Below are 26671 nucleotides of genomic sequence, written 5' to 3' on the forward strand. Positions count from 1 at the left end.
CGGCCCGGCCCTTCCCTCCCCTTCCCCGGGAGCAGGAAGCCGCGGGCGGGAGTCCCCTCGATCCCCCCCCCCCGCCCCCAAAAGGGGCCCGGCGGCGTCCCGCCCCCTGCATCGAGCACCGGGAGCAGCAAGAGGAAAACCGGCGTTTCCCGAAGCAGCAAAACCCGGGCCCTGCCTCGACACCCCCCGCCCCCGGGCACCGAATTCCTGCCCTCGGCCAGCGAGACGGAGGGAAAAGCCTTTCCTCGTTGGAACATCCAGAACGATTTATTGAAGTCAACCTCAAGCAAAAGTTCAAATCAGTGGAATGTCATTAAAAACCTTTCCAAATTAATCCTCACGGAAGCAAAAACACATCTGAATTCCAAAGTATTTGTAAAATAAAAAAGGCAACATCTCATTAAATATAATGTACAAAAATTATATGTTTCTACCATCACACACGTTCAGTAAGAAGCTAAAATATTACAGGCAATTCTAGATACACTATAACTAGTTGACAGTAAGCTATCTATATACAGGTTAACCAAGCTTTACAGGTTTCACACTATGCAAGAGAACATAGGCCGAACAACAAAACCCCCAAAATATCGTATATCTCAAAGTCTATGCGGCAACATCAAGTCATAATACAGTAATGCCCCAGTGGAACATCGCCAGGGAAATTTAACACTACTTCGTTAGTGTCAAGAGCTTCTAGTCAACTTCCAAAAACTCTTAAGATACCGACTTCAGTGAATATTGATGCTTTGCTATTAAAGACTCGAGTGATTTTCGTTAAAATAACATTTCACAGAATCTACAAAGTTTGTTACAGATAAACAAAGTCTACAGAAATAACGACTCTACAAAGGTCATCCTTACAGAGAAAGAGTACATGGGAATGGAAACGGAATCTGCAGGTATCTGTGTTGTGCAACATCACTCGCGTGGAAACCCCGAGGTTCAGCTTCTCCCGGAACCCCGGTATGCGCACACCCCTCTGCGGAACAAACCTCACGACCAGCCAGCCGAAACGCTTCGTTACCACCTTGTTTTCTGTGGCACCGCCATCGCTTTGTTTGAAAAGGAAAAGTGACACCAGAAATGAGATACAGCTCGACCAGTGAATAGGAAACGTGTTTGGTGTCCCCCCCCCCCCCCCCCCCCCCCCCATCCAGCCAGTTTATAACCCAAAAGCGAGTAAGAACTGCTCAGAGGGTGCAGCGCCCGGCTGTGAAGGACCTCGCGGCCACCACGCGGCCACCACGCGGCCACCTCGTCCCCCGGAGCTGGAAGAGGCAGCGCTGGGAAAAGTGGCTCGCTTCTCCCACGCACGACCCCCGGGCAGTTAGTACCACGCGAGAAACGGTGAGTGAATGGCTTTGGCAAATTCATCCGCGTTTTCCCTTTTTGATTTCACATTAATTACAGAAGTCTTCTATGCAAAGCACAGATAAGAGTTTCAGCTTAACAACTCCCCTCTCTCCAGAGCAGTGAGATAGCCCCTCACAGGGGTAATAAGGACCTGAGCTCCTCACTCAGGAATACAATAGAATAGGAAACAGCTTTTTTTTTTCCCCCCCTTTTTTTTTTCTTTTTTTTTTTCTATTCTCCTCAGAACAACATTGTGAATACATCCAAAGTGTAGGAGTGTATTGTAAGTGCAAACATTTTTGCTACACGAAGATAAATGGCGGGGGAAAGTCGATGGAAAACTGAAAGCAAAGGGACAGCAGTACTCCAAGGTTGCCATCTCTCATGCAACACACTTCTCGAACACACACAAGTCTGAGACAGCGGCTTTGAAAAACTCTCCCGTTTGCCATAGATTCACTGTACAGTGGGAGCAGAAAGTAACTTCAGGGAAGTCAAAGACATTTTCAATGTAGTATACAAAAAAAAGTTATGTATAAATAAAAAAGCTGTATAAGGAACCGCAGAGCTTCAAGTACATTAAACCCTGAATTCAATGAGGCAGAGGTTTCAATGTTAAAGTGACTACTTCGTACCAGCATCGGACATCCCCCCTCCCGCCCTCCTCCCCCGCCCCACCCACATAGTTCTGTAAAGTTTCAATATATACAGATTTTATGCTCCTTGTTAATTACGTCTAGTAATTCTGTCTTTCCCATTCTATCCTGAAATTAAGATACAAGAAGGTTTTTAGAAGAAAGGCCAAAATTAAACATTCCAGCCCTATTACTCCATTTTAACAGATTCTCTAAGACCATGGTGGTGACCAGAGAAGGTAATTTGCCCACAAAAATCGCCTTTTACGTTCTCCTTCCTGAGCTGCAAATGCCTTCAACAGTCTATCGACAGGACAAGTCTATACTAATAATCTGAAAGCTACAATAACTAATGCTTGCACCATGTATTTAGAAAATGGTAGTAACCAGCCATTGCACCATTTGGCCACGGTCTGCAGAACGTTTTCGCTGCGCTAAGGTGCGAACTGCAGAGTAAAAGCTCCAGTAAACAATAAAATCCCGGGAAATTTGCGGAGCAGCTCAGGCGCCGCACTAGAGAGAGCACGCAGGCGACCGAGCCCGAGGCAGGTGATCGCCAGCAGCGTGGTGCTATCTCAAAAATATAAAATGAAAGGAAGGGAAAAGTGTGACGGTGCGTTCCGGTGAAGGAACAACTGATGGTCTTAAACCAGCAGATTTCAGTTCTCAGCCGAAATCACCATCAGTTCTGTGGATTTCTTCCAGGCCTCAGCATGATACGACCAAACTATCCAACACGGCTTCGCTCACTTTAGAGACCACACAAATTTAATTCAGCAGCTGACTCCCCCTCTGCTGATGCCAATTAATCAAAACAGCTCTTAATCTTTTCCTTACAAAGGAATTGCATTATCGTTATTCAGTTTGCAAAGATGTGGTTAAAACATGTGTTTTACCATGTTGTGTTTGGCATCTAGAACAAACCCCCTACAGTTACTAAGACACTTTGAATTAGGTATTTGCTTCTCTCAGAATGTTAAAGTTTTTTTGAAAGATTCACCTTCTCTCCGATAGCGTGAAATCCAGTTCAGACTTTTTGTTGTTCAAGCTCATAAACCAATCTGCTATTTTCCCTTTTAAGTCCAAGCCCAGCTGTTGGCTATTGTTAAGCTTTTTTTGGTGGAAAAAAGGAGCACCTGTAAGAAGTCTGAAAGCAAAGTTAACCAAGACACCAAGCGACATGGCACAGGAGTAGCAGCCGGCCTCGAATCACAGTATTCCACAAGTTTCTAAGCCTCCTGTGACCCGTCACAGGTTCTGCCGTGCCTGGCACAGCGGCACGACACACGGTTCCCGGCTGCTCCCCTGCCACGTCAAACGCTCGCGGGGCCGTCTGGTGCTGCCACACCATTGCCCTCCGGTCGGTAAGTCACCACGGACACGGAATGAAGTAGTACGTAGGTGCACTCACGCGACCGCATGTCTGCGGTGTTCGGAACGCTCGGACTTCCGAAAATCGTTTGAACGTTACCAAGCCTAATAAACACTATAAAAACATCAGGCCTCACAGACGCTGTAGCAAGAGCTGCGTTTGGAATTTCTGAAAAGGTTAAACACCCCCAGTAAGAGCTTAAAAAGAGACATTTATCACACAAAATGTTAAGAAAAATAAAATCCTTTTTGTAATTTTTTTTTTGTAAAAAATACCAAAATATAGCACTGCTTTCAAGCAAGATTAGTGTTTCAGACATTCACTGTAGTACGGACCACAAGACGAAGTGCTTTATAGATCTCGCTAGCCCTCTGCACCACAAACTGACCCACCAATAGCTGCGGTAATGCCCCCCAAGACACCCCAAGTTCGTAGGAAAGGCATCCGCAGATGATGAACTGCCAGATCAGTTACATGGCACAGTTGCTGCTTAAAGAGATTGTAGTGTGTTTTGTAATTTTACAATTGCACACAAAAATTTCCCCCCCCCCGTACATGAATTTGAGGACGAGAAGGACAGCGGCCAGAGGCAAGACGTGCTCTAAAATCCCACATGTACTTTTTTCAGTCTACTATTTTCTTGAACTGAGAAGTCACCATGTCCCTGCAGGATTACGTAAGCAGTTTTCCAGAGACAAGGTTCTTAATTCTTAAAAGGCTTAAATTTAGCCAGATGCCAGCAACACTTGATAGGAATTTTTTTTCATTCAGGATTATTTTCAATACTCATTAGTGAAAAGCTAGCACGAAGTTAGCTAGTATCAGTACACAAGTCCAAAGTACGCTCTAACTCTACCAGGGCAAGGGGAGATGCACGGTGCTTTGTAAGATTGTTGGCTAGGGGAGGAGGTTCACCAAAGACTAACCCCAGCCTGGGGAAACTAGTCCCCCAGGCTCCTCGCACAAGGATGGGTTTTCAAAAGAAAATCCGGAGCAGGAGCCTACCTAAGCCACTTCAAAAGCCTCAGTGAAGGAGCCTCTCTACTGATTAACAGAGGAAATCCGAGAGAGAACTGTCTCATGAGGCTCAAGTCGGCTGCTGTGAATGTGGCCCATCACCCAGACACAGAAAACACCCCGTTCATTGAAGAAGTGCTGAGATTTTTCTTAGCTCCAGGAACAATGAAGAGTAAAGTTGGAGGATCTCTCTCAGCACAAAAATCTAAACATTCAATCAAAATAAACGCACACATGGGTTGGATTCCTTAAGCGCTCAAACTTCCTTTGGAGCTAATGGGAGTCTGAGAAGGCGGCAATAAAGAATCGCACTAATATAACTGCCGTGAACCAAGCGCAGACCTGGCAGAAGACACATACACACGCGCAGAACAATCCTCCATCTGTGGCAGTCAATGGCAGAGCTCCCACTGGCAGGACTAAGCCTTCAGTTCCGAGTGTGCTGCAGTATGTGCCTGAGGCCGAGAGGCTCTCCTAACTATGAAGGTTTTCCAAATTGGCGGGATAAAGAAATTACCACTGTGCAATGAAGCTCCTCCTGAGCTTCCACCTGTCTGCAAACACCGATTATAGCTCTCGAGCAAGGAACCATGGTTTCTTCCCTCCTTAAACAATGCCAGATCTCACGTTACAAGCACTTCCAAGAAGTCATACACCTGATTTCTCATAGGAAAAGCTTTACTATACTATTCCTAAGCTCACATGATCTATAACCTACCTTCTCAAAATGCCTTTAAAAGCAAGTACTGGAATGGAGGCATTTCAGGGTCACCTGGTCTGAAACCCACATCTGTCTTTATGGCATCTCAATGTTACACAGAGTGGGGAGGCTTTATTCATTTCCTAAACTAGACATAAAACTTACGTTGGCTTTGCTATTTTGTTTTTAAAGACACGTTGACTGATCAAAACCAGATCTTCAACACCCTTTAAAAATTAAATAAATAAATATGTTGCTATGCTTTGCTTTCTACACTCAAAGAACATATTTTAAACAGAATATTCTTTTCACTGTCAAAAGGTCTGACGTTTTTCTTTCAAGGCCAAGATGTTTCTGGTTTCCAACAGTAAGAGCTGCTGTAGCACATTCAAGGGTAAAAGAAAGACCAAACAATAAAACCCAAAACACCACTGCCTGCTTCTGCTTGCTAAGACTAAATGGTCCCGGTCCCACTTCACACACGACGGCTCCGATGACAAAGACTGAATGTGTCGTAGCAGTCTCTTCAAGTTCATCGCCTGTTTGCTCCTCTTCTCCCCTCCCGGGTTTGTTTTTAACCAAATTCACTCCTTTGCTTCTTCTACAGGATTCTGTGCTTCCAATTTGCACTTTATCTTGCTCCAGTACTCGGGTGCCACAGGAGACTTGGGGTCATGTGCAGAGCAGCAGAGACGACCATCCAACGCTGATGCCACCAGGGCTCCCTTCTCGTGATCTTTACAGAAGGAATGAGGGCAAAACTCGCAGAATGAAACTGCAGGATTGCTACAGACGTCGCACTGGTGCCACGGACATTCCCACTTTCCTGAGGGCAGATGGGGAAGGGAGAAGAGAGAGACAGGAAGCTGAATTAGTGCATTTTGGGGACAGCACCCACCTTTAACCCTTACTCCATGCTGTAACTGTTCATGATTGCAAAGAAAGTTGAGAAAAATCAGCTCTTACTGTAGTTACTACTTCTGCTTCTCATTTACAAGAATCTGACTGGAAACAGTTCTTAGTCATTTTGCATTTTTTAGGCCTCGCTTGGCTCAAAACATTGCTGCGTACATAACCAGAGCTTAAAATAGTTAGATCAACCCCCTCTGGCATCAAGGGTTGCAAGATGGAGTTTGTTTTGTACGTTTTTCTGATTTGTGAGCATCTCTTACTGATCTACACACAGTGCTTGCTCAGACGGGTATCTCCAAATTGAGTTTTAGTTCAACTGCAGCGTACTTTAACGTAGAAGACTGAATGCATTAGTGTTGAAAAATAAGCGAGAAATGGCTCGGAGAAGAACAAGCTGTGTAAAAGTATGTTTGAGCATAAACCCCCCAGACCCCCCCGAACCATTTGGACACATATGGCCATGTGCTGAACTCTCAGACTGCAGAACTCTCATACTGGACACAACAAAACAGGATTCAAAAGCTTCTCGCTGTGGTGCCCAGGCTGGTTACTGCTGAGAAACGGAGAGTGCTCTCCTTCACAGGGACACAACACACCGCATTTAGTGTGTCGAGACCCGCATGTCAAAGAGTGAGAATTGCACCTGGATGGGACTCCAGACCTCCAAGGAGGCCAGGTTAAATCCGTGAACTTCAAAGAAAAAGCCAAACAAAAAACCTAACTCAAGTTGCTCTTGGTGCTAAGATGCTATCAATTCTTTCTCCAGCAAATAAGCTATTTTGAGGATTGCTTCCATGTTTCTAATACACTGAAAAGGCACGGGACATTCAACTTCACTTGTGGCAGCCTTTTGGTTCATTTAATCATTGACTAATCTGAACTTCCAATTATTTTCACCAAAGTCTTTGGAATCAGGAAGATTAAAGACATAAGGACTTTTACAAAATCCTGTGATCGGATTAAGATGTATTGTCAAATAATTTGAGCCCTAGCTACAAAAAGCTATGCCGTAACATGGAAAAAGTCAAATGGAAGGTAAGTGCCATCAGGATACAGTAGCTAATTTAAACATATTTACTGATTAATTGAGCCCTACACATCATGCTTGCAATGGCAGTATAGATGCAACAAGAACAACATTAAAGTATTAACAACGCCTCTCCGTCCATCAGTTCTCATTTAGGAACCCCGTGACCTATTTCTAAATATGGGTGGTATTGCAAAAGCAAATACGCTGCATTTAATATAAATGCATACTGCATTTCAGCCCAAACATTGTCTTGTTGCAGGAAGGGAGAGAGGAATAGGAAGCCACGTGACCGTTCTTACCAAAGGGTGGTTGAGTCAGGTTAAGGCATAGGAGGTGGTATGCTTTGGGACAGTCCTTTTTATCACACATGACCAGTTCTCCCCCATCTCCACACTGGAAACAGTTGTCTTCATGCATCTGCTTCTGTTCTGTTTTTATTTTCCGTTTCTTCTGCTTTAATTTTGCATTCTTCACCTTCTCTTCATTTGCCGTTGCAAATGCTGTCTAGCAATTACAAAGATCACAGCATACAGTCACTTTATAAACTCCTTGCATTACAATTAATTTAATCAACTTTGGGTTGCTATTTGCATGAACCATGCTTAAATTAAATCCACTCAAAAAAGTTTTTCAGCTATAAAAGCCAGAAACGCCCATCCACGTGTATCTGAACGAACACCATTTGGGAAATTAACTTCACCCTAGACACAATGGCACTACAGCGCATAACTGTAAAATCTTTAGAGACTTTCAAGGGTGGAAAGTATCACATAGACTAAAGTTAAAAGTTAAAACAAAAACCTCTCTTTGCCCTACTCTCTCTGGATTTGGGAAGAAAAGCTTCAATTTTCATCCACGTACCTTTGGACGCACTCCTAGGAAACCACTGCAGTTTTCTGCTCCACAATGACATTCGGTCCTACCATTGCCCAGGCAATCCAAATTGTAATTAAATGTTAACTCCATTCCTAAAATTTAAAGAAAAACAATTCACCCACACCGACAGCGAGGAAAGACAGGCTTGTGACAGTGACAGTTCATTAGCATTTATCTCCTGACAGCCTGTGAGATCCAGCAGTAATGTGTTTTAAAAGGGAAAGCTTGAAATAGTGCAGTGATGTCATACACTTTGAAAGGAGCAAGTTCTCCTAGATCAGACACAAGTAGCAGCTATACTACCACACAGACCTAGTTCAAATGAAGATCAGGTAAAACACTTAACATGGAAAGATAATACCGCACCAGACAAATACTGGTGAGAGCATCAAGGCTCTGGTAAGCTTTTACACAGCACAGAGTTAACTGTACATAGCAGCAAGGCCAGCAGTTAACTTTAGCAGGAGCTTTCGGCTTCAAATTATTTCTAATGGTAAGATCCCTGCTAACACTGGAACTCAAATATTTGTCTCCACTCCAATGAATGACAGAAGTTCCTATAAACTGGTATTAAAGTAACTTCAGAGAAAAAAACCCAACCAAACATGGCCAGGTTAGGAACTTAGCCATTTCAAGACAAAAGTATACTGGCAAAACAGTGCCATCTTTTTACCTGCAGGAATATCACAAAGAGCAAACAGTCCAACTCTAATGTCACCATTCACTGTCCATTTCTGTGTTTCACAGTTTGGATTACAACTATGGTTCATAAAACGAGAATAATTCCCCTTTGGGCCAGCATCTATTATCCGGTCCTTCAAATAAAAAGACAAAGACATATTTAGTACTTGCAAACAAAAAATGGTTTCCTGCCGACAAGTGACTACTAATGGCTAAGGCAGCACAAAATACGCTTATTTTAAATGAATTAGAAGTGGAAAGTTTTCCCTGCAGAGTTAGTTTTATGAAAAAACGTCTGAATACTTGTGTTTAGAGAAGTGAAACAGGCACAGAGTGCACACGCGAGACACAGGCTTTCTCTTTCATCTCTTCACCCGCTCCATTAAAGAGAAACACCGATGCTATCCTCCTACTGACACCCAGGTGGTGGTAGGAGGGTAACACCAAACAAGGAACAAGGAATCTGCCAGCATTTTGCCCCTAGTTTCAACCATAAACAGTTTATACTGAACAAGACATAATACTTACCTTTGTTACAGTTAACATATAAAAATTGGTTACTCTGTTTTCATGTGCACGTTTGATCCGCAATCTGCACTCTTCTTCGTCGATTAGCTCGCCAACATATTCATTCACAAATTCACCCTGAAAAGTAACAGAAAACAGAAATAAGAAACCCATGCTTACTACTCTTACGATGATAAAGGGAAGCAGCACAGAAAAAAGCATTTGCTATAAAATATACTCTCATCATCACAAAAAGAATTAAACTTTAAGCCTCTAGTAGGCAAGCCATGAATACGTCCACCACTATTTGCTGCCTAGAGCAATAAGCCCACCCAAAATAAAAAGGCAGCAGAGCCAAGCACTGTTTCTGTATCACTACATAAGCTGCATTTGTCAGTTCTCTAGAATCCTTTAAAGTTTCATGCTTTCTTTTAAAAAGGACAACGAGACAACATTGATAGACTCCTAAGGAAAAGTGAACTATTACAATGGCAAGTATTTTCACTACACACTTCACTTTTATTAGGACTTTTAATAGTCAATAAACTCAGAACATTTGCAGTAATGAAGTTTTAATGAAACACGGGCTATGCAAAAATTGTACACTTAAAAAAAAAATCACTAAGAACCATGTTTCAAAGTAGCCCTCCAGGCCAACAGCATGCTCCCAACTTTTACCTAAGGGAATTCAGAAAAGCTGGAACGCGATTGATACCTTGACACAAGGGAGTCAATACTCAGCACTCTGAGCATCACTTTATCAAGACAGCAGATGCTGATGGATAAAAACACTGTTCAAAACAGCTACCTGCAATACTCCGTGTCCAACGAGGGCTATCACAACCATTGCCCTTTGTAACTCTACCTTTTTAATGCTCCTTTTTGTCCTGAGACCCCATCCACGTCGATCCGTTTTTATGATTTCAGCATCAGGGTAGAGTCTTTTGGTGAAACACTGGTTCTGACATCGCTCTCCCGCCGGGCACACCTGGGGATGGCACTCGTACTGCAGCATCCTGTTCAGACACTCGGACTCCAGGCCGCAAGGGTTCTCATCCGACGGCTTGCAGTTACAGCGCGGGATTTCTGACAGATCGGCTACCTGAATCTGAACCTTCCCTATTACCTTGTTGGACTGGGGAACAGAGGGGAAAAAAAAGAATAAATGATGAAGACAATGCACAAAGAACACAGACTTAACAGCTTTATTGGAGGCCAGTCGTCAACTGACACGAGAAGGCAAGAAAATAATGATTTTGTCATTATTTTTCCTCTAGATCCTTTTGAAGGATAGTGTGTCACAACAAGTACGCTTCCTGCAATTCAACTGACACGTGCACGTGCTTTTACAGATGGTGGTTGCCACTCTACTGCTACCTCAATTTGGGACACACACTGTTCAGAGAAACTAGTAGTAAGTGATTTAAGTGAAGAACATTAAAACTTATGACTCCAGACAGTATAGCACAAGTCTCTCCCCAGTAAAATTACTGGTTCTGGAACTCAAAGCACATGAAGTTTATCAAGTACATCACTGGGATTTCTTCCAACTACAACTAAAAACATTAAAGGAACAACACTGAGTCCTATGTGTCCAAAATCGCTGGCAAGAGGTAGACTTTGCAGCAGGATGAGCAGTCGGCATTCCTGCTAATACCAGTCCAGTGTTAACAAAGTTAGGAAGTTGCAATAGCCAGCATGTATCTAAAGACACTGGAGATGAGCTGACAACCAGCAAAATTCTACCTTAGGTAACACTGTTCTTCAACTGTTACCTCTCTTTCACCAATACTCTGCTAAAAGAATGTTTTGCGGTACTATAAGACAGAAAAAAAGGTTCTTGAAAAGAATGGCAAAATGATTTCTTTGAATTGTTGCAAGTATTAGTTTAAATACACAGCTAGCTCATGCACAGGAAAAAAAACAGGAAAAGAAAGAAGCCAACTCACTTTGATGTGTTTATAAGGTGGAGGTTTCCTTGAATTCCTTTCAATTTCTAATGCCTCTTTGCTTTCTCTTTGTGCTTTCAGCTCCTGGAAGCGCTTTGCTGCTTCTTCAAGTGCTATGCAAGGGAGTTCAAAATAGAAAGCAATTAGCACCAACTGCTGTTAATCAAATATATACATGTATGTATTAAAATTTATTTCTTTAAAAGCTAGGAACAGAACTCTATAAACAAAAACACAAGCTGAAAATGAGATATTGCAGTATATAATGAATCTAGCATCAGGTACTTTTCAGTAGGTACTGAGATACTGAACAATGATCCCATGCAGCAGAGCCCAAGCTCCGTCTTAACGTTTCCCAGTTTGTGGAAGAACTGAACTTGCCCACAACAATACACAATGAGTAGGCACTTAAAGAAACATATTTTAATCTGCAGTCAAGGGATCTACATAATGTTTGCAATTTTACGTGAACACAGAACACTAGTCACATAATATTCCCATGCAGGTTAAGTGGTGATGGAGACACAAACACGTGGAATTTTTGTCATAAACCACTATAAACTTTGTTTGATTTTACCTTTCTTGAAGGTCTTGTTAATACTAGTTTGCCCCTCAGCAAAGCTTTTATCTCCTTCAACATAAGGGAAAACTCTGCCCTGGTGTACCCAATAGTAGTCATGTGAACCAAAGAAAAATACTGGGAAGTCCCCGATATCATGTTTGAGGCCCTGTATGTTGAGAGGCACAGACCTGGGATTGCAGATCTCTGCTGGCCACCACCTGGAAAGTAGGAAAAAGAAGAAGAATGTAAGTTCTCTGAACCATAGCCTCAGCTTCTGAGTTTGCCTGGACTGAGAAATAAAAGCCAGTTTTCCTTTCGCAAAGAAATGAACCCCTTTCTTATGCAGTCAAGGGTCCCCTTCGCAATACCTGGGAAGCACCACGCAGAACACAAGAGAAGCTCTTACTCCAAATTTTGGAAAAGCTTTTTAAGAACATAGGTGGCATGAGGGTGGATTTCTAAGATCACCTAAAAATGCGTGTATTCCTGCAGGTGACTAACAGCAAACACAGGCTAGGACATCTTGGGTCTATACAATAGTCCCTGGTTTTCCGTATCGCTATTACGCTCTAGAGAGCAAATACGAGTGCAATCAAGTATCCATCATTGCCTGGAAAAAGCAGGAGAATTTCATTTCAAGGGCGACATCGATGTCTGACACAAAGTCGATTAATTACTGTATTTCTTGTTCTTGCTTATGAAGACCGAGCTGCTTTGAGTTATCTTCCTGTAATTCTATGGTACAGTAAAAATATCCAAAGCACTAAAAACCAAAAATAGCGAACTTGCCTGTAATTCCCAAGCTTGACCCAAACGATCTGCTTGTAACGTAGCTTCTTGCCAGCTTTACAGTCATTGCAATTCCAGCATCCTTCAGGCATTTCTATGTTGAGACACTCAGGGTGAAAGGAAGCTGGGCAGGATTCACAGCACAACAGTTTTCCACCTTTAAACAAAGAAACCCTGCTTGGTTTATAGAAGTAAGGATTTGCTTCCCCCTGGGCATAGCAATTGACATTCATTTTAAATCATCCATTCTACATTCTCGCTTGCCCCATTGGAAAAAAAAAAATGGCAAAAGAAGGGATCAAGTCAAACTTAACAATGTTGGTTAAAAAAGACCGTGCAGTGCAATCACCTAACGGGCAAGTTGTGACTCTGGACTGCATCAAAGATACACAAAAGAGCAGCTGAGTATTTTTTAAGTATGCGGTAAGCTGGCAGGAGAAGCAGCGTTCCCAAAGGAAGCACCGCATCTGAAAGTGGCACTGCGAGCTTTTATTTCTATGACAGCCAAAACTTCGGTTTATGTCTTTGGTGACGGCCAAAACAATGACAAATAACCACGGTTTTAAGAAAGACTTTTTCAATCAACACTGTTATGACTGAATCCCCCAGCAATCAGTTAGTGTGCCTTAAAACCCCCGCAGCCTATAGGTTGATCAATGCTTTTCTGTACCAAGGACATTAGAAAAGAATTGTAATGATAATTGTGTTTATTCCACAAAAACAAAAGTTTACCAGTATGAGCACAGTAGGTAATGCAGAATGAGACACCACACGAGTTGTCCCCATCCCAAAAGTTCCTTCTGCGCACAAAGGAAATCGTAGCGCAGCAGTTAACATTAATTTCTGAAGTTTGCGCTTATTTGGACAGAAGTTGTTTTGGCTGGCTTATATTTTGGCAGATGCATGAAATGTGGAGAGCCACAGCACATCTCTAAGCCACCCTCAGCAAACAAAGCGGCTCATACAGTAGGACTTGATACATTACACATATTGTAATATTTTATATATGTGAGTATATATATACACATTTTTATAGATGCAAATTTTTCAAAAATTAACAAGTTTTTGTGTCCCAGATGGAAAATCTGGGAGAGACTTGAGAGTATCTAAAGCAATTATCAATCACAATAATCAAAAGAAGTGCAAATAATAACTTTCAACCATTTATCAGAAAACCTTGTCCACCTATAGACCTTCAAAAATATCATTGCGTATGTCACAATAAGCATTCCTTAAACAAATCAGTTGCATGACCAATACTGTATTTCCTCTGCTAAAACCAGCAAAGTCCAACCATATGGATTTTCCAGAGCTCCCCAAACCCAGAATAAAATTTGAACTTTTAATTTTTTTTTTCCCCAATGTTATTTCAGAGGAAATACAGACCCAGTGTAAATTACTGAAACATTATCCAACATGGTAAAATGCCAAGAGATGCAAAAATCAAACAAAATCAAACACAAAACTTTCAGTGCTAAGCAAGAAAAAAACAAAACCCAAGACTTTGCTCTCAGGATGCAGTAGTAAGATATTGCTCAAGCTAAGCAGAGGGCTCAAAATAATTTTTGTTTTCAGGAATTACAGGAACTACTGAAAGCCATCGATCTAGCAACGTTCAAAGTAACCTAACTTTAGAATGGGTAATTGGGCACCGTTTCTGAACGCTCTCGGGAAATCAAATTTCTGTGGGGAATAAAATATAACACCTGAGTATTTTATACAGACAACAGTTATCTCCCCAGAAGGTGTTCTGAGATGCTACAGACCCACACCGGAACGAAGCGATGGCTCTCCCGGAGCGGCAGGGGTTCTGCGCAGGACAGACAGCCCCTCCGCCCAGGCACAGCACTGCCTCAGAGAGCGAGGAGCACCGGCTCTCCCGGGCTAGCGGAGGTGGAACGCGAGGCCCGAGGACTAACGGACACACATGCAGGCAAAACCTCGCTGCCTTCACCCTTCGGACATCCCCTGGATGGCACAGGACCCACCCGCGTTCAACCCGAAAAACCCTTTCTTCTCTCCGGCTCTGCATGAGCTACCTAGAAGGTCTGAAGCAGAACATCCCCCCTCTTCTTCCACACATAAAATCAATGTAAGAAGCTGGTTTACATCATCCTGGGAAGTACTGAACTGCAACAATATCAAGCTCTATTTGCCTTCTCTTTACACTGCTGTGTAAATAGCTTCCCAGAAGCTGGAAGAGCCTAGGCCAGATACGAAATGATTTAACCTCTTTCACGGAGAATTTAGTGACAGCAATTATTTTAAGCCCTTTTGTAACACAAAAAAAAAAAAAAATTGCCAACAACATGAACACACGCTCACAATAATCAATGAGTGAAGTTTACTGAAAAGCAGTAAGTGGTGCTTGACAAGCAGACATTTCTCGATTTAAAGAGAGAGAAATAATAGAAAAAAGCGAAAGTAAATTAAAGAGAAAGAAACTATTTTGGTTACCTTTCTCACATTTCTTTTTGGAAGCTGACGAAGGAGGAGGAATCATAGGTAATTTCATCAACTCAGCACGATTTGATTCATTCAGTAGGTAGTGGGACTTATAGGCATATGAACTGAACAGGGGGTCTGAATGATCCTGCACTACCAACCCTATACGAAACAAACAGAAAGAGATGAGTTGCAATGAAACTACCCATGATTCCATAAAGGAGAAAATAAAATAAATCAAATGAACACCTCTAATGCATATATGTGTGAATGAAAAAAAGGTAAAATGAAGAAAAAGAAAAGTCTGACAGAAAGTTTCTTCACTAAGAAAGAGGTTATGTGTTGGAGAGACTAAATTAAACTGGACTGGAAAAACTGACGATGAATAAGCTGCTTCTAAAGTGGAATTTCAATTGTGCTTTTACCCTTAATTTGTGTATTTATAGAAAAGCACAAGAAAAGCAACCAATTTGAAATCTGAGTGACCCACCCTCCCTCCCAAATGAAAAACACAAGCTAACGTGAAGAGCTGGGGGATGATGGTCACTGCATCAAAGGTCATGCTGTTAGCTGGGGCCACAAACCGGAAAAGCAGACGTTGTATACACAAACTCACCATCCCACTTACTACCAATCTGTCTCTAAGATCTTATCTATGAAAGCGGTTTGCATTTATAGCTGTGTTGGAAAAAAACAAGGGGGGTGGGGAGTGTGTGTCAGTGATTCTGCAAGGCACCGGAGGGGAAAGAACAGAAGAAAGTTCTGCCCTATGCCGTTCGTTTTTACGTAAAGCTCTGCCAACCCTTCCCTCCCACAGGTACTTTGGAGCAGTCAAGCGCTCTCTTCTCCTACACGCTTTTATTTCAAACGCTGTGGTTGCATTTCTCTGTCCTTCTCCACCAAGAAGAGTTTTCCCTCGTTGCTCCAAAGACCCAGGTGGCCCAGGCAAGAGCCTCATAGCTACAGATCAGAAGTATTTGGCCAGTAATTCATGGGAAGAGCAGAACAACTGGGACCCAAAGAGGCCTGAAAGATGAGCAACCCAGACAGCCACCAGTTCTTTCCCGTGTGGGACACACGCAGAGCTGAGTGCTGTAGAGAAGCTTTGGAACTGGGGTGCCTAAAAACCTGCTGTAAGGAGAATGGCGTCAGCCTACCTGGAAATCGCGTCCTCAGGAGAAACCAAGTATGACCTACGCATGCAATTAGGTGAACTATAATGTGCTTAATGAAGGCTATTTCAGGAAGGTGAATAAGAAGTCTTAAAATATACCGTATTCCAAGTACCTCATGATAAGCGAGTTTGTATTTTTTAATAGTTTCATGTCTACATTCTCTCACTTCAGTAACGTTTTGCATCTAAATACAAAGTTTCTCCTTCTGATATCAACTAAAACTAAATCAGTAACCGTTCTCACGTACAGACACTCAAGTATTTCTAAAGCATTCGGTTCCCCATTTCTTTCTGAGCAGGTACTCTCTGCTCCTGCCGCAGATGCTGTCCTCACCTTATGTCCCTCACGCTGACACATATGACTAGACAGGACTCATTTCAACCCATCCGGGGAGTTTGCTAAATGTAAACCTCGCACAATCTTTCTTCGGTGAAGCACACTGGCTCCTGATTCCAGCTACGCCTAGTAGAAACAAACCCCACAAAAATTTTCTAGAAGAACAAGTACATAGTTGCTGTAAAATACAGAGGATTCAGTCAGTGGTAGCGGTTTGTAACTTTTTAAGTTCTCATAACTAAGACTCGGTGAATATACAGGACAGGAAATTCCATCCGTTGGGGTTCAGAGGTTACTTATATTGCCAGAAGAAAATACAGACTTCTGTAGTTTCATCTCTGATGAAGCTAGATTCAGGTATAAACAGAATTACTAAAACAATGTCAAATGGGAAAAAAAACAAAAAAGAAAAAAAAGGCATGAAAATTTCCTTTGGCACTTCATTTATTTCTTAGAAATAAACACAGGTCTGCATCTTCAGCAAGCACAAGGCTCCCTTCCTGTAATTCAGTTTTGGAATCCTACTCCTAAATTCTGATTTCTGTGCCATATACATAAGATGGATGCCAAATAGCAGGGATTCCTTTTCATAAAGCTTTTAAATAGGCTCTACCCAAGAGGAGGCCTCTATTTTGCACCTTTGTGTCACAGAGGAAGCAGCCAAAACTTGGAGAAAAAATTCCTAAGGAGATTCACCTTCATATGTATCTGTAACAAACTACTGCAGATTTATACACTAGAGGAGGCTCTTCTATGATATTTGGATCTTAAGTCAGCTTCGAGCATCTGTAGTAGCTAGCCACAGGGTTAATAAAGTACAACTTCAAAGGAATGTATTTGGCAGGTTTGTATCATGCCATGTATTTTGATACCACAGCGTAACAGTGTTTTGAAATTGGTAGAAACCAAAACATTTAGGATAAACCCAATGACAGAAGGCTGCCATTGCTTTCCATTCACATCTCAGTACAAACACCCCTTTCATAACCGCGATCCGCGACATTCGCATCTGCACAGCTCTCTAATCCTATGACCTACTATCTATCCTAAGATCCTATGACCTACCTCATGCAGGAGCAGAGCAGCAGGACAAGAGATCATCCTGACATCATCCTACCGTACAGAATTCTTCACATTATACTTACAGGGACAGGCCAAAGGACCGTTGGACCTTGCCAAGAAACATTTCTAATCTGACATTCAAACCTGGGAAGATCCACAGAAACTCTTCTGTCACAAACCTATATCTGATCCTGGTAAAAGACTGACTCTGGACAACTGAGAGAAAAAAAAAATATAAAACCAAAGTGCTGAAAATACTATGGAATGGCTCTACCTACCACAAAAATTGTTTTAGTGATTCTACTCTAGCTCTAGAAAACGATCACCTTCTTTCCACGTATTTATGTTGGGCTTTAGGACATAATTATTGGTTAAATTAATAATGGTGAAGGATAGGTATCTGCTTTTCTCAGAGCTAGCAGCTGATGAGAATGCCCCAAAAGCATCTCTCTGCTATTAGAATCACATTTTCTGCTAGCTCTATTTCAAAGGCACAGCAACTGGTTTGGTTTTGTTGTTCAGACTGTGCATTTGTACACGTAATAATACGATCACCCAAAACTAAACAGAAAACATACATAAGGCTACCTAAAAACCTAAAATAAAAGAGCATAAAGACACATACGATGTCAAACTTGCATGTGTACATTTATGCAATGCTCCTGTGATTCACACCACACAGATCCTCTTTTGGGGTGGCCCCAACAATGTTTAAATAAGCCCACAAAAGGAGAAACATTGACCCATGTTGTAAACATCTTTCCACACATTCAGAGCAGCTTTTCTAAGGCTCATTCTAAAACTTACTGTTTCTCCCTGAGCCTCTGGATTTTTATTTTATTTTAAACTTGATTCTTTGTGACAGCTCCTAAATTACTTGGAAAGGAGGAAATGGGAAGAAAGGAGAGAGGCAAAAAGGAAATTATTCTGGTACCATCTTTCCCTTCCTGTTCAAAGATCTTTAATTACTGCTCTGCTCTTCCGAATTCAGGGCAATCTTTCCTATACCAAAGCTCCAACTGAACGAACAAAGTGAAAACAAGGAACTTCAGGATTCATCTCATTTTCACTTCCTTACTAGCGACTGTCAAAAGCTGCTGAAAAGACTACATCCAACGTCAACTTTTGAAATACTGTGTAAGACACGTATTACTATTCTTCTTCTTCAAACACCTAAGGTGTCACTTTGATTAATCTGAGAGAATAATGATATTTTTGCATTGTGTGACTAAAGCAACTGAAGCACCAAAACTTTTCAACTTGTTGTCTGGCAGAACACTATGGACTTAAAGGCCATAAAAGTAACAAGTGGGAAAAAAAAAGAAAAAGAAAAAAAAAAAGAGAACTTTGGCATATGGAACTTATTTATACGGTATTACAAATGTTTTTCTTTCAAAGTTCTCAAATGTGATGGTAGATATAAATTAAAATGAATTTTTCTAGTTCATGAGTAAATCCTACCTTTTAGTCTTAAAAATTTAAACAGTTTTAAGTTTGTGAGTGGTGAAAGAATCCCCTTCTGCTTAACAGACAGTGAATGACAACACAGCATCCATTCTCAGCTTGCAACGGCTGGAATTGGGGGCTCGGCATCCGCTTTTCCTACTGGCAACACAAGTAGGCCTTCTGAGTACCTATCGCTGTTTCTGAATATCAAATATTACGGACCAAAAGAGCAAGTGGAAGTCTCATGAGAACTGTTGACCAAAAAAAAATAATCACAGGCAGCATTTAAATCCCAGAGAGCCCTAAGGGAGTTTTTCTTTATGAAATACATTATTTTTACCACTAAACTGCACAAGTGACCACAGAAGAACTATAAAACAGGGGAAAAAACAAGTGTGCTCACCTCTTGCACAAACGAAACAAAAGCCTACATTTACAGCTGATGAGGAGTGATTCCTTTTGGAATGGTTACTACAGATGAGAATGTGGGATGACACAAACAAGCTTCCTGCTGCAATACAGCCATCTCCTGAGTGATAGGCAATGGGACATCTGAAACATCTCACCATGCGACCTGTTCAATATAAATGCAGAAAAATGCACCATGTCACCCTGGAGTCAGGATATGGTAGAAGCCACCACATAGAGATGCAAGGCTGGTTTTTATTCCAATCAGAGTACTAGATTTAAAAGAAACATTTACATCTTTAGAAAAATGTTAACTCTTGACTGTCACTTTAAAACTCAATTAAGAAAAAATACATGGTTTTAATCATTCTACAGACTACTTGGTTTGTTTAAATATTTTGGTTAATTTCTAAAGGAATTCTTTTTTTCTTGAGAAATAATTGTTCTAAAGGTCACTACCAGCCATCTTTTTTAAAAAACATTCCTTGGCCTTGCACTACTAACCATTGGCTCCCATTAAACCCAGCCACAAAAGACAACTCAGGTGTTGCAGATCCAGCGGTCTCAGGCTGCTAGTTTTTTTCCCACCCACAATATATTTAAATTAATGACCTCATTAAGAAGGAAACCCCTGTTCCTTGCTGCATGCTGCATTACAGAGGGTAGAGTTATATTCACTGGTATTGTGATGATGCATGTGCGTTTCCTCCTGCTGTTCAAAGCTGGCTGTTCTCACCTTTGCTTGCTTTATGAATATCCTTATCCATGGAGCAGGCAGTACAGCAATGCTGCGGGCAACGGAACCCTCGCGACTCAAACAGAGCAGTGGCAAACTTGCGAACACAGGCCTCGTGATAAAATTTACCGCACGTGTTGACGGAACAGCGCTTCACATCTTTGCCGGGAAGTTTGCATGAAAAGCACGTATGTTCTCCTTGTGAAAGAAGGAATAAGGAAGCCTGACTAACAGCCAACTCTTTCAGATACAGATGGTGTTAAAAAACATTCTGAAGTGAACAGAGTTACACTGGTTTGAGCAACACGGGCTCCTTCCCTTCAGACAGGTAAGTTGGTGACTATAATCCACAAAAACTACATAATTGCTGCTAACATCAAAGTCCCTTATTCTCAGTAAAACCCTGACCACTTTATTACTTTTTTTTTTTCTTACCAGGTAGTTGCTAAGTGGAAAATGAGAATCTGGCCTCAGAGGTTAAAAAAAAGTAACAGAACAACCCAAACCCACTCCCAAAACCTAGAAATGTCCCATCTCGGCTTGCTCTGACCAGATTATGGCCCCTCAGGCATTGGAAATCCCTCCCCCTCTTCAGACACGGGAACACACTCACCGTTTTTACACTCAGTGCAGATGAACTTCTCATCGGGCATTGACTTCAGGCCGAGACACTCCACATGAAAGACGCTGCAACACTCACCCTCGCAGGACACCAGAGACTCGCCAGAGCTCTCGCAGATCTTAAACAAACAGACAGCTAGTCAGAGAACAAAGGGCACCCGACATACTTAAATGCAAATGACTACCAGATGTTAACAAAGAACATAAACTGGCTGAAATCTCTTCAGAGCTAAGATCAGGCAGGAGAACTGGCCTACATCCCACAGCAGACCTGGTGAGTCTCTGGGCTGAAGACAATCCCAGCACTTTATGCGCCTTGCTCTCCTAACAGTGCGAGCCTGGGCAGAGATAGGAGCAGCACTACAGGAGCCACCTGGACTCCTCATTTTCTCACCCACATGCATGGCGAGAGCAGCTTGTTCCCTTACTATCGACCAGGAAACTGGCCAGAAGATTCCAGGATTTTCTCTCCAAAATACTGGACAAGTCTCACTCTGCCCTAACCTGAAAGACCATCTGGAATCTTCCAGTGAGGCAGAAAATAGCATCTACTTTTTCTACTTGTGCTAGCAGGCATGGATTACACACCACTTTCTAGCTTTTGAGCTTTCTAGCATGCTGGAGGGCTAAGAATCGTTTCCAGAGCACAAAAACTCCCCAAAGCCTTGGTATTTTGTCCAAGATGTCAAATTATTAGACAATTAAAACACAGTAGCATAATTTGAAGAGCCTGTCAAGCTCAAACTAACAGAAGTGGACGATACATCTTTAGCATTCATTTCTTTACAGTACCATCATTTACCTGACAAACAGTGTCTTTTTTATTTGTTCCAGTTCCTCTCCTGGATAAGCTAGAGTCTACCGACTGCACATCAGAAGCGTCAGCATCGGCCGTAGCTGATGGGCTGTCGGAACGCTTTCCAAAACTACCCTACAAAGAGGAAAAATCCAAGGCACTGAAACAAGACACTTCCAAAGGACAACAACAGTGTGAAAAAGTATTTACGTCGCCACCGATTAAAAGATCATTCGATATGTCAAGAGGTACAAAAGGTCCTTGAAAGTTGCTGAATTTGTTAGAACGATACAAGAAGTGCTGCCTTCTTGACGTATCTTTTACCTGTGCAAGCAAGAAACCACAAAGGTGTCTATCTTACTTTCTCCAGACACCTCTCAGTTTTACACCAAGATACAGCAGCACCCCCAATTCCCAAAGAATCCAACACCCTTCCAAAGAGCAAACTGAGTCAGTGATGTAAACCAATGTTTTACCAGACAAAAAAGTAGGCATATTTGTAAAGAAAGATTGTATCTTTTTTTTACATCAATAGAATGGAGGGGAACAGAAAGAAAAAGACATGGCTTTATTTTTTAGACAATAAGATACGAAACTTGTAGAAAACAGAGTGTTCACATATTTAGCAATAGGATTTAACGAACAAGCCCCCGTGAGACACAATATGCCTTTACCTGTAAATCGTTAAGTCCTCTTGAATCAGAGTCAGATGTATCTCTGTAAGCCGAACTAGTCAGTTCTACATCCGTTGAGGCACGACTCCTTTTCTTTAAAGGTTTACAAGAATCTGAAATCTCGCTGGCACCTTAACACAACATACTAAAATTAGTTTTAATATATGTTCTCAACTTTTTACTTAAAATTAATAAAGGAGAAAAAAATATGAGAGCCTGAAACTGTTCTTTATTTGCTAAACGTCCAGTTTGCAATTTGGAAACTAGTTTAATTTTCCCTGAAAAGCTAATTAACTGAAATCCACCTTAGGAAGGGCTTTTGACAAACTTGTGAACATGCCGACATCGTGAAGGAAGCTACTCAATTGTCTATAACTGGGGATAAACCCTTAGGAGATTATCTCTTCATCATTCACCTTTATCATCTGGCTAAGCAAAGACTTTTTTTTAAGACATGTGCAGAAGAAGGACTTACATTATGTGCTTACAGCACATTAACAAACACTCTTTCCAACGAGCAATTCACAAACGAACACCAACAAAAAAAATCCCCAGAAAACCCTCACAGGAGAAATTAAGATCAGCATCTATCCTGTTCATCACCAGAAAGCACTAAGGCCTCTGCAGTTTACACAGAACGAAAACCATTGCCGAGGTGCGATGCGCCAGGAAGTTTTAACGAAGTTTATTTTTGTATGTAACTCACCTTTCTGCAGTCCTGTCTTCACCGCTGTCAGTGGAACCATTTCAACCTGTTTGAATAGGAAAATCCATAGTTAAAACCAGAGGAATTTTTCTCCCTAGTATTAAAAAGAAAACATTTAAGTTTAAGCGATTAGCATCTCTGAACTCAGATGTAGTCTGTCATCCCCTTCTCAGTGTGAGCCTTCTTGTCCTGTTGGATTTAATCCTAGCTGCCTACGCTGAACACCAGGAGACAAGGCAGCCATACGTTCACTAGCAAGGTCCTTTCCAATCACTCCCTCTGGGCATGAAGATTTCAGGGAAGCTTTGTCCGTGTCCAGCGGGCAGGAGCGGGCTTCATTTTGGCAGCCAACCCTGAAGCTTTGGCAAAACCCCACACCTCTGTAAGCACCAGTTCCCCTTAACAGGTACGACACTCGGGTTAGCGAGACGCTTCATGCGTGGCCGTTTAAGGCGCTTCCACCAAGCATGCACTCGAGCTCCTGGGAAGAGACTTCCTCTCTGTATAGAGCGCTGCACGGCGCCCAGCCATGGCGAGAGGGACGTCGCACTCGGCGCTGCAGAGCTCTATACAGCTGGAAACTCACTGCCAGCGCACACTGAGGCAGACAAGTTTACAACCTTGCAAAAGCGCTTCAAGTTCTCCACCCTATAGCGGAAGGGTAAGTTTAGAAACTGTTCTGCCAACGTACATGTAACACGTGAGAATTTGGTGACTGCATAATAATTATAGAAGAAAGTTGTTGCCTAAAATCCTGGTTTTAAGGTTAAGAATTACAAGTTATTTCTTTACAATGTGGTTACATATGCATGTAGAAACACATTTAGTAAATATTTAAGGATTATTCTATAATTTTTTTAAAAAATATTTTATTTTGTTGTACAATAGGTAAAAACATACAATAGAAGGATTTGTATAGGATACATTTCGTAATACAAATATAAAATCTAAACAATCACTTTTATTTCTCCACTAGTCACTGTAACAGTAGCATTAACATTTTGTTTTTCCCATTAATTGTACTCGTTCCAGTTATAATTTTATACCAAGTTGTTGCAGACTAATTTGGGAATCAGTTGCAAGAAAACTTGACTTTGGGTAACAAATATTGTTGCATAATTGTAAGAAGTTAGTAAGATTTTTTTTTTTTAATATAACTTAATACATTCAAGGTTATGCGCATTACAGTGCATCTGTGTTTAATTTTTAGTCATACACTTTTCCTGAGAAAAGCACTTTAATGTTCATAGTCTTAGTTAGCTAGATAATATAAGCAAGCAAAGCTAACCGGGATCCATGAAGTTCATATTGTTGGTTCTTATACCTTTGTTAAATTAAGAAACATTTACAAACATAAAATAACTCATTTGAAAATAAGGAGGCTGCAACACCTCATGGCAAGAGGCTTAAGGGACTACGTCAGGTATCTTATGCCCAACGTTTCAGTTGCTTTAAAGTTTCAGCAAGAAACTTTTGAGAGTTAGAGCATTCCACTGCTGAACACAAATGTAAATGCTATGGCATCGAAAGAAAAATGTGGAAAAAAGAGGGGGGGGGGGGGGAAAAAAGCATGTGGGTCCACTTTCAATCTCTGAAGTGAATGAAGTGCAAAACAAAGCGTAAAGGGCAAAGAATAAATTAAAATAAAAGAGATAAAAACAATTTTTCCCCTTCCCATATAAATCTTTAGCCTGACTGTCCCTTTTTAAAAATTCTCACTGGTAAAAGCTATACTATGAAACATTTTCTATAAAATTCTCAAGTTTGAAGTGGAGAGGCCCTTGAAGAAGGAAGATCAACCACGTAAGGAAAAGAACCAACAACTTTGACAAACTTGTTAAAAAGGTGTATTCAGTTTTTAATATTAATATTCATCCACTGAACTTTCCTATGCATTTCCACGCAGAATTTTTTGTAGTTTTTTTTAAAGCAACAACATTTGTCTGTCTGACATCCAGATTAAAGGAATGCCCTGTACATGTTAGATCTACTTAAGGAAAAAAAAAAAAAAACGTATACCCCAGAAGATCTGTTTTGCTGATGTCTGCCAACATAAAAGTCTGACTATTCATCTTTAGGTTAAATCATTCTTAAAGTCCATTTTCAAAAGTGGTCAGATTAATCCGTCTAACTTCATTTGAAAAACAAAACCTCAATACAAACCAGCAGCTAAATCAAGAGCAAAAGGAAGGAACCTGGTGGCAATTCCATCAAATAGAAATTACTGAAACAAAATCATTTTGCTCATAACAGAAATCTCAAAGTAAACATGGCAGGTTCATTAGGAGTCTTGCATCATTGAGTTCCCATTTTCCATAGCCTGACTGATACTGTGAAGATGCCAGTAGCAGAGTCACAGCAATGGTATTGACAAGGGGATTTCATGAAGGATAGTCCAAAACGAAACCCGATGGGGAAAAATGGAGAAAAATAAAAAGGCACCAATATAAGCCACAACATTTATGAATACAATATATTTTAACTCTCTACATGGAGGAAGCCAACCTGCTCCTTTTTGATCTTCTTCTTTGGCACAACTTCAGTGGATTTCTCAGACTCTGAGCGGGTTCGAATCGATCTTCTCTGTTGCTTCTTTTCTACAGAACCTGAAGAAGGAAAAAGGTTTCCATTATATGATTCCCTGTATTTCTGAGGTACAACAAGATGTTCAACACCAAACCGACAGATAAAGTAACGAAACCAAGACTGTTTCCTCTTTTGAATGTTTTATTTTTAAATTCAGTTCCAAACTATTTGCCAACTGGTGCTGTGGTTGCAGACAACATGTTCGGATTCCATAGAGAGATCGGCTTCAGAAAAAGACACCAGTAACAGAATGAAACAAAAAGCTGAAATCCAGTTTAGGGCAAACAGATTTTCATAGCACTCCTCTCAAACACAGTCTTCACTTTGGTTAATTTTTAACCAAACAGTCCATCTTTGGTGTTTATGGGAAGGTATCCACCATCAACTCCTTGAACTAAAACAAGTTAGAAATTTAAGACGCAAAACACAGCTTCAGAGTTTTCACTCAAAGCACCAGTTCTGCACCCCTGCTCTGCAGGGCACAGCCTTCTCAGAACTGGCCAACACAAAAACTCAAAGCGAGAACCACGTTATAACACGTGCCATCAATACGAAATCTCGACGCTCAGCGAAAGATTTCGAGAGATGAAGAAAAGCTCAGCACAAACAGAAGCAGTGATCATGATGTGTTATTATAATTAATGAAAGGGAAAAACAAGTTTTTGAAAATATTACCATGGAAAAGAAACTCAGATTAATGAAGGTTAATATGACATTTCAAGAGATGAAGTAGGAGCTACTGGGTTTTTGGCAAAATAAGACCTTTCTATGCTACAGTACCTCCATAAAGGGCATATTGAGAAACACGGACACAACACTTAACACCACGTGCAACCTTTGAAACCAAGTACGCAGAGCTGTACTGACAGAAAACTGGAATTTGAAGATTTACAATGATCTGCTGTGAAGCATTACTCTTGCTTTTCAGTTTTGGGTGTTTCACCTAAAGAAAACACGAATGTAAAATACTTTGTATTCTTCCAAGCAAAAATGCAAACTCTTGGGACCAGAAATTAGTTTACTGTGCCAGAGAGATATACTGTTAGAAGTTGTAAACCTGCGTCTTCTTGGTAGGAGATAAAATATCTAGAGAGAGAGGCAGGCTTTAATCAGATGCTGAAAGAAAGCCTTGCACAAGGACTCCAGAGAAAAAAAAAAAAAAAAAGATTCATCATGATTAATCGGATGAGCATTTTTACCAAGGTTGCATGGCTCAGGAGTATCTCAGAAACCAAACGTTCCAGTTGAAAAAGTTGTCATTTTACAGTAACTGTATTTCTGAGGGGAAAATAAT

The 26671-nt window shown here is 41.2% G+C and overlaps 1 protein-coding gene across 11 annotated transcripts in view; it reads right to left on the reverse strand.

Annotated features, from left to right (window-relative positions):
- Positions 1-247: 247 nt before the first annotated feature.
- The window catches only part of NSD3 (nuclear receptor binding SET domain protein 3), a 49721-nt gene continuing 23297 nt past the window's right edge, over positions 248-26671 (reverse strand). For 6 of the 11 annotated variants that reach the window (XM_054804794.1, XM_054804792.1, XM_054804790.1 and 3 more), the window contains 17 exons: positions 25297-25397; positions 22792-22837; positions 22086-22216; positions 21418-21546; positions 20608-20734; positions 19995-20192; positions 19254-19424; positions 14844-14993; positions 12387-12543; positions 11613-11815; positions 11036-11148; positions 9952-10221; positions 9108-9224; positions 8572-8713; positions 7884-7990; positions 7322-7526; positions 248-5906 (listed from right to left, as the gene is read on the reverse strand). In XM_054804794.1, coding sequence (XP_054660769.1) covers positions 5665-5906; positions 7322-7526; positions 7884-7990; positions 8572-8713; positions 9108-9224; positions 9952-10221; positions 11036-11148; positions 11613-11815; positions 12387-12543; positions 14844-14993; positions 19254-19424; positions 19995-20192; positions 20608-20734; positions 21418-21546; positions 22086-22216; positions 22792-22837; positions 25297-25397 — 2609 coding nt within the window. In that variant the 3' untranslated portion in view covers positions 248-5664. Of the gene's footprint in view, positions 5907-7321; positions 7527-7883; positions 7991-8571; positions 8714-9107; positions 9225-9951; positions 10222-11035; positions 11149-11612; positions 11816-12386; positions 12544-12585; positions 14070-14843; positions 14994-16104; positions 16469-19253; positions 19425-19994; positions 20193-20607; positions 20735-21417; positions 21547-22085; positions 22231-22791; positions 22838-25296; positions 25398-26671 lie in introns of those variants that run through there. The other 5 variants (XM_054804796.1, XR_008574230.1, XM_054804797.1 and 2 more) reach the window with 5 other exon arrangements.

Source organism: Grus americana, chromosome 26, assembly GCF_028858705.1.
Source record: "Grus americana isolate bGruAme1 chromosome 26, bGruAme1.mat, whole genome shotgun sequence".
Lineage (NCBI taxonomy): Eukaryota > Metazoa > Chordata > Aves > Gruiformes > Gruidae > Grus > Grus americana.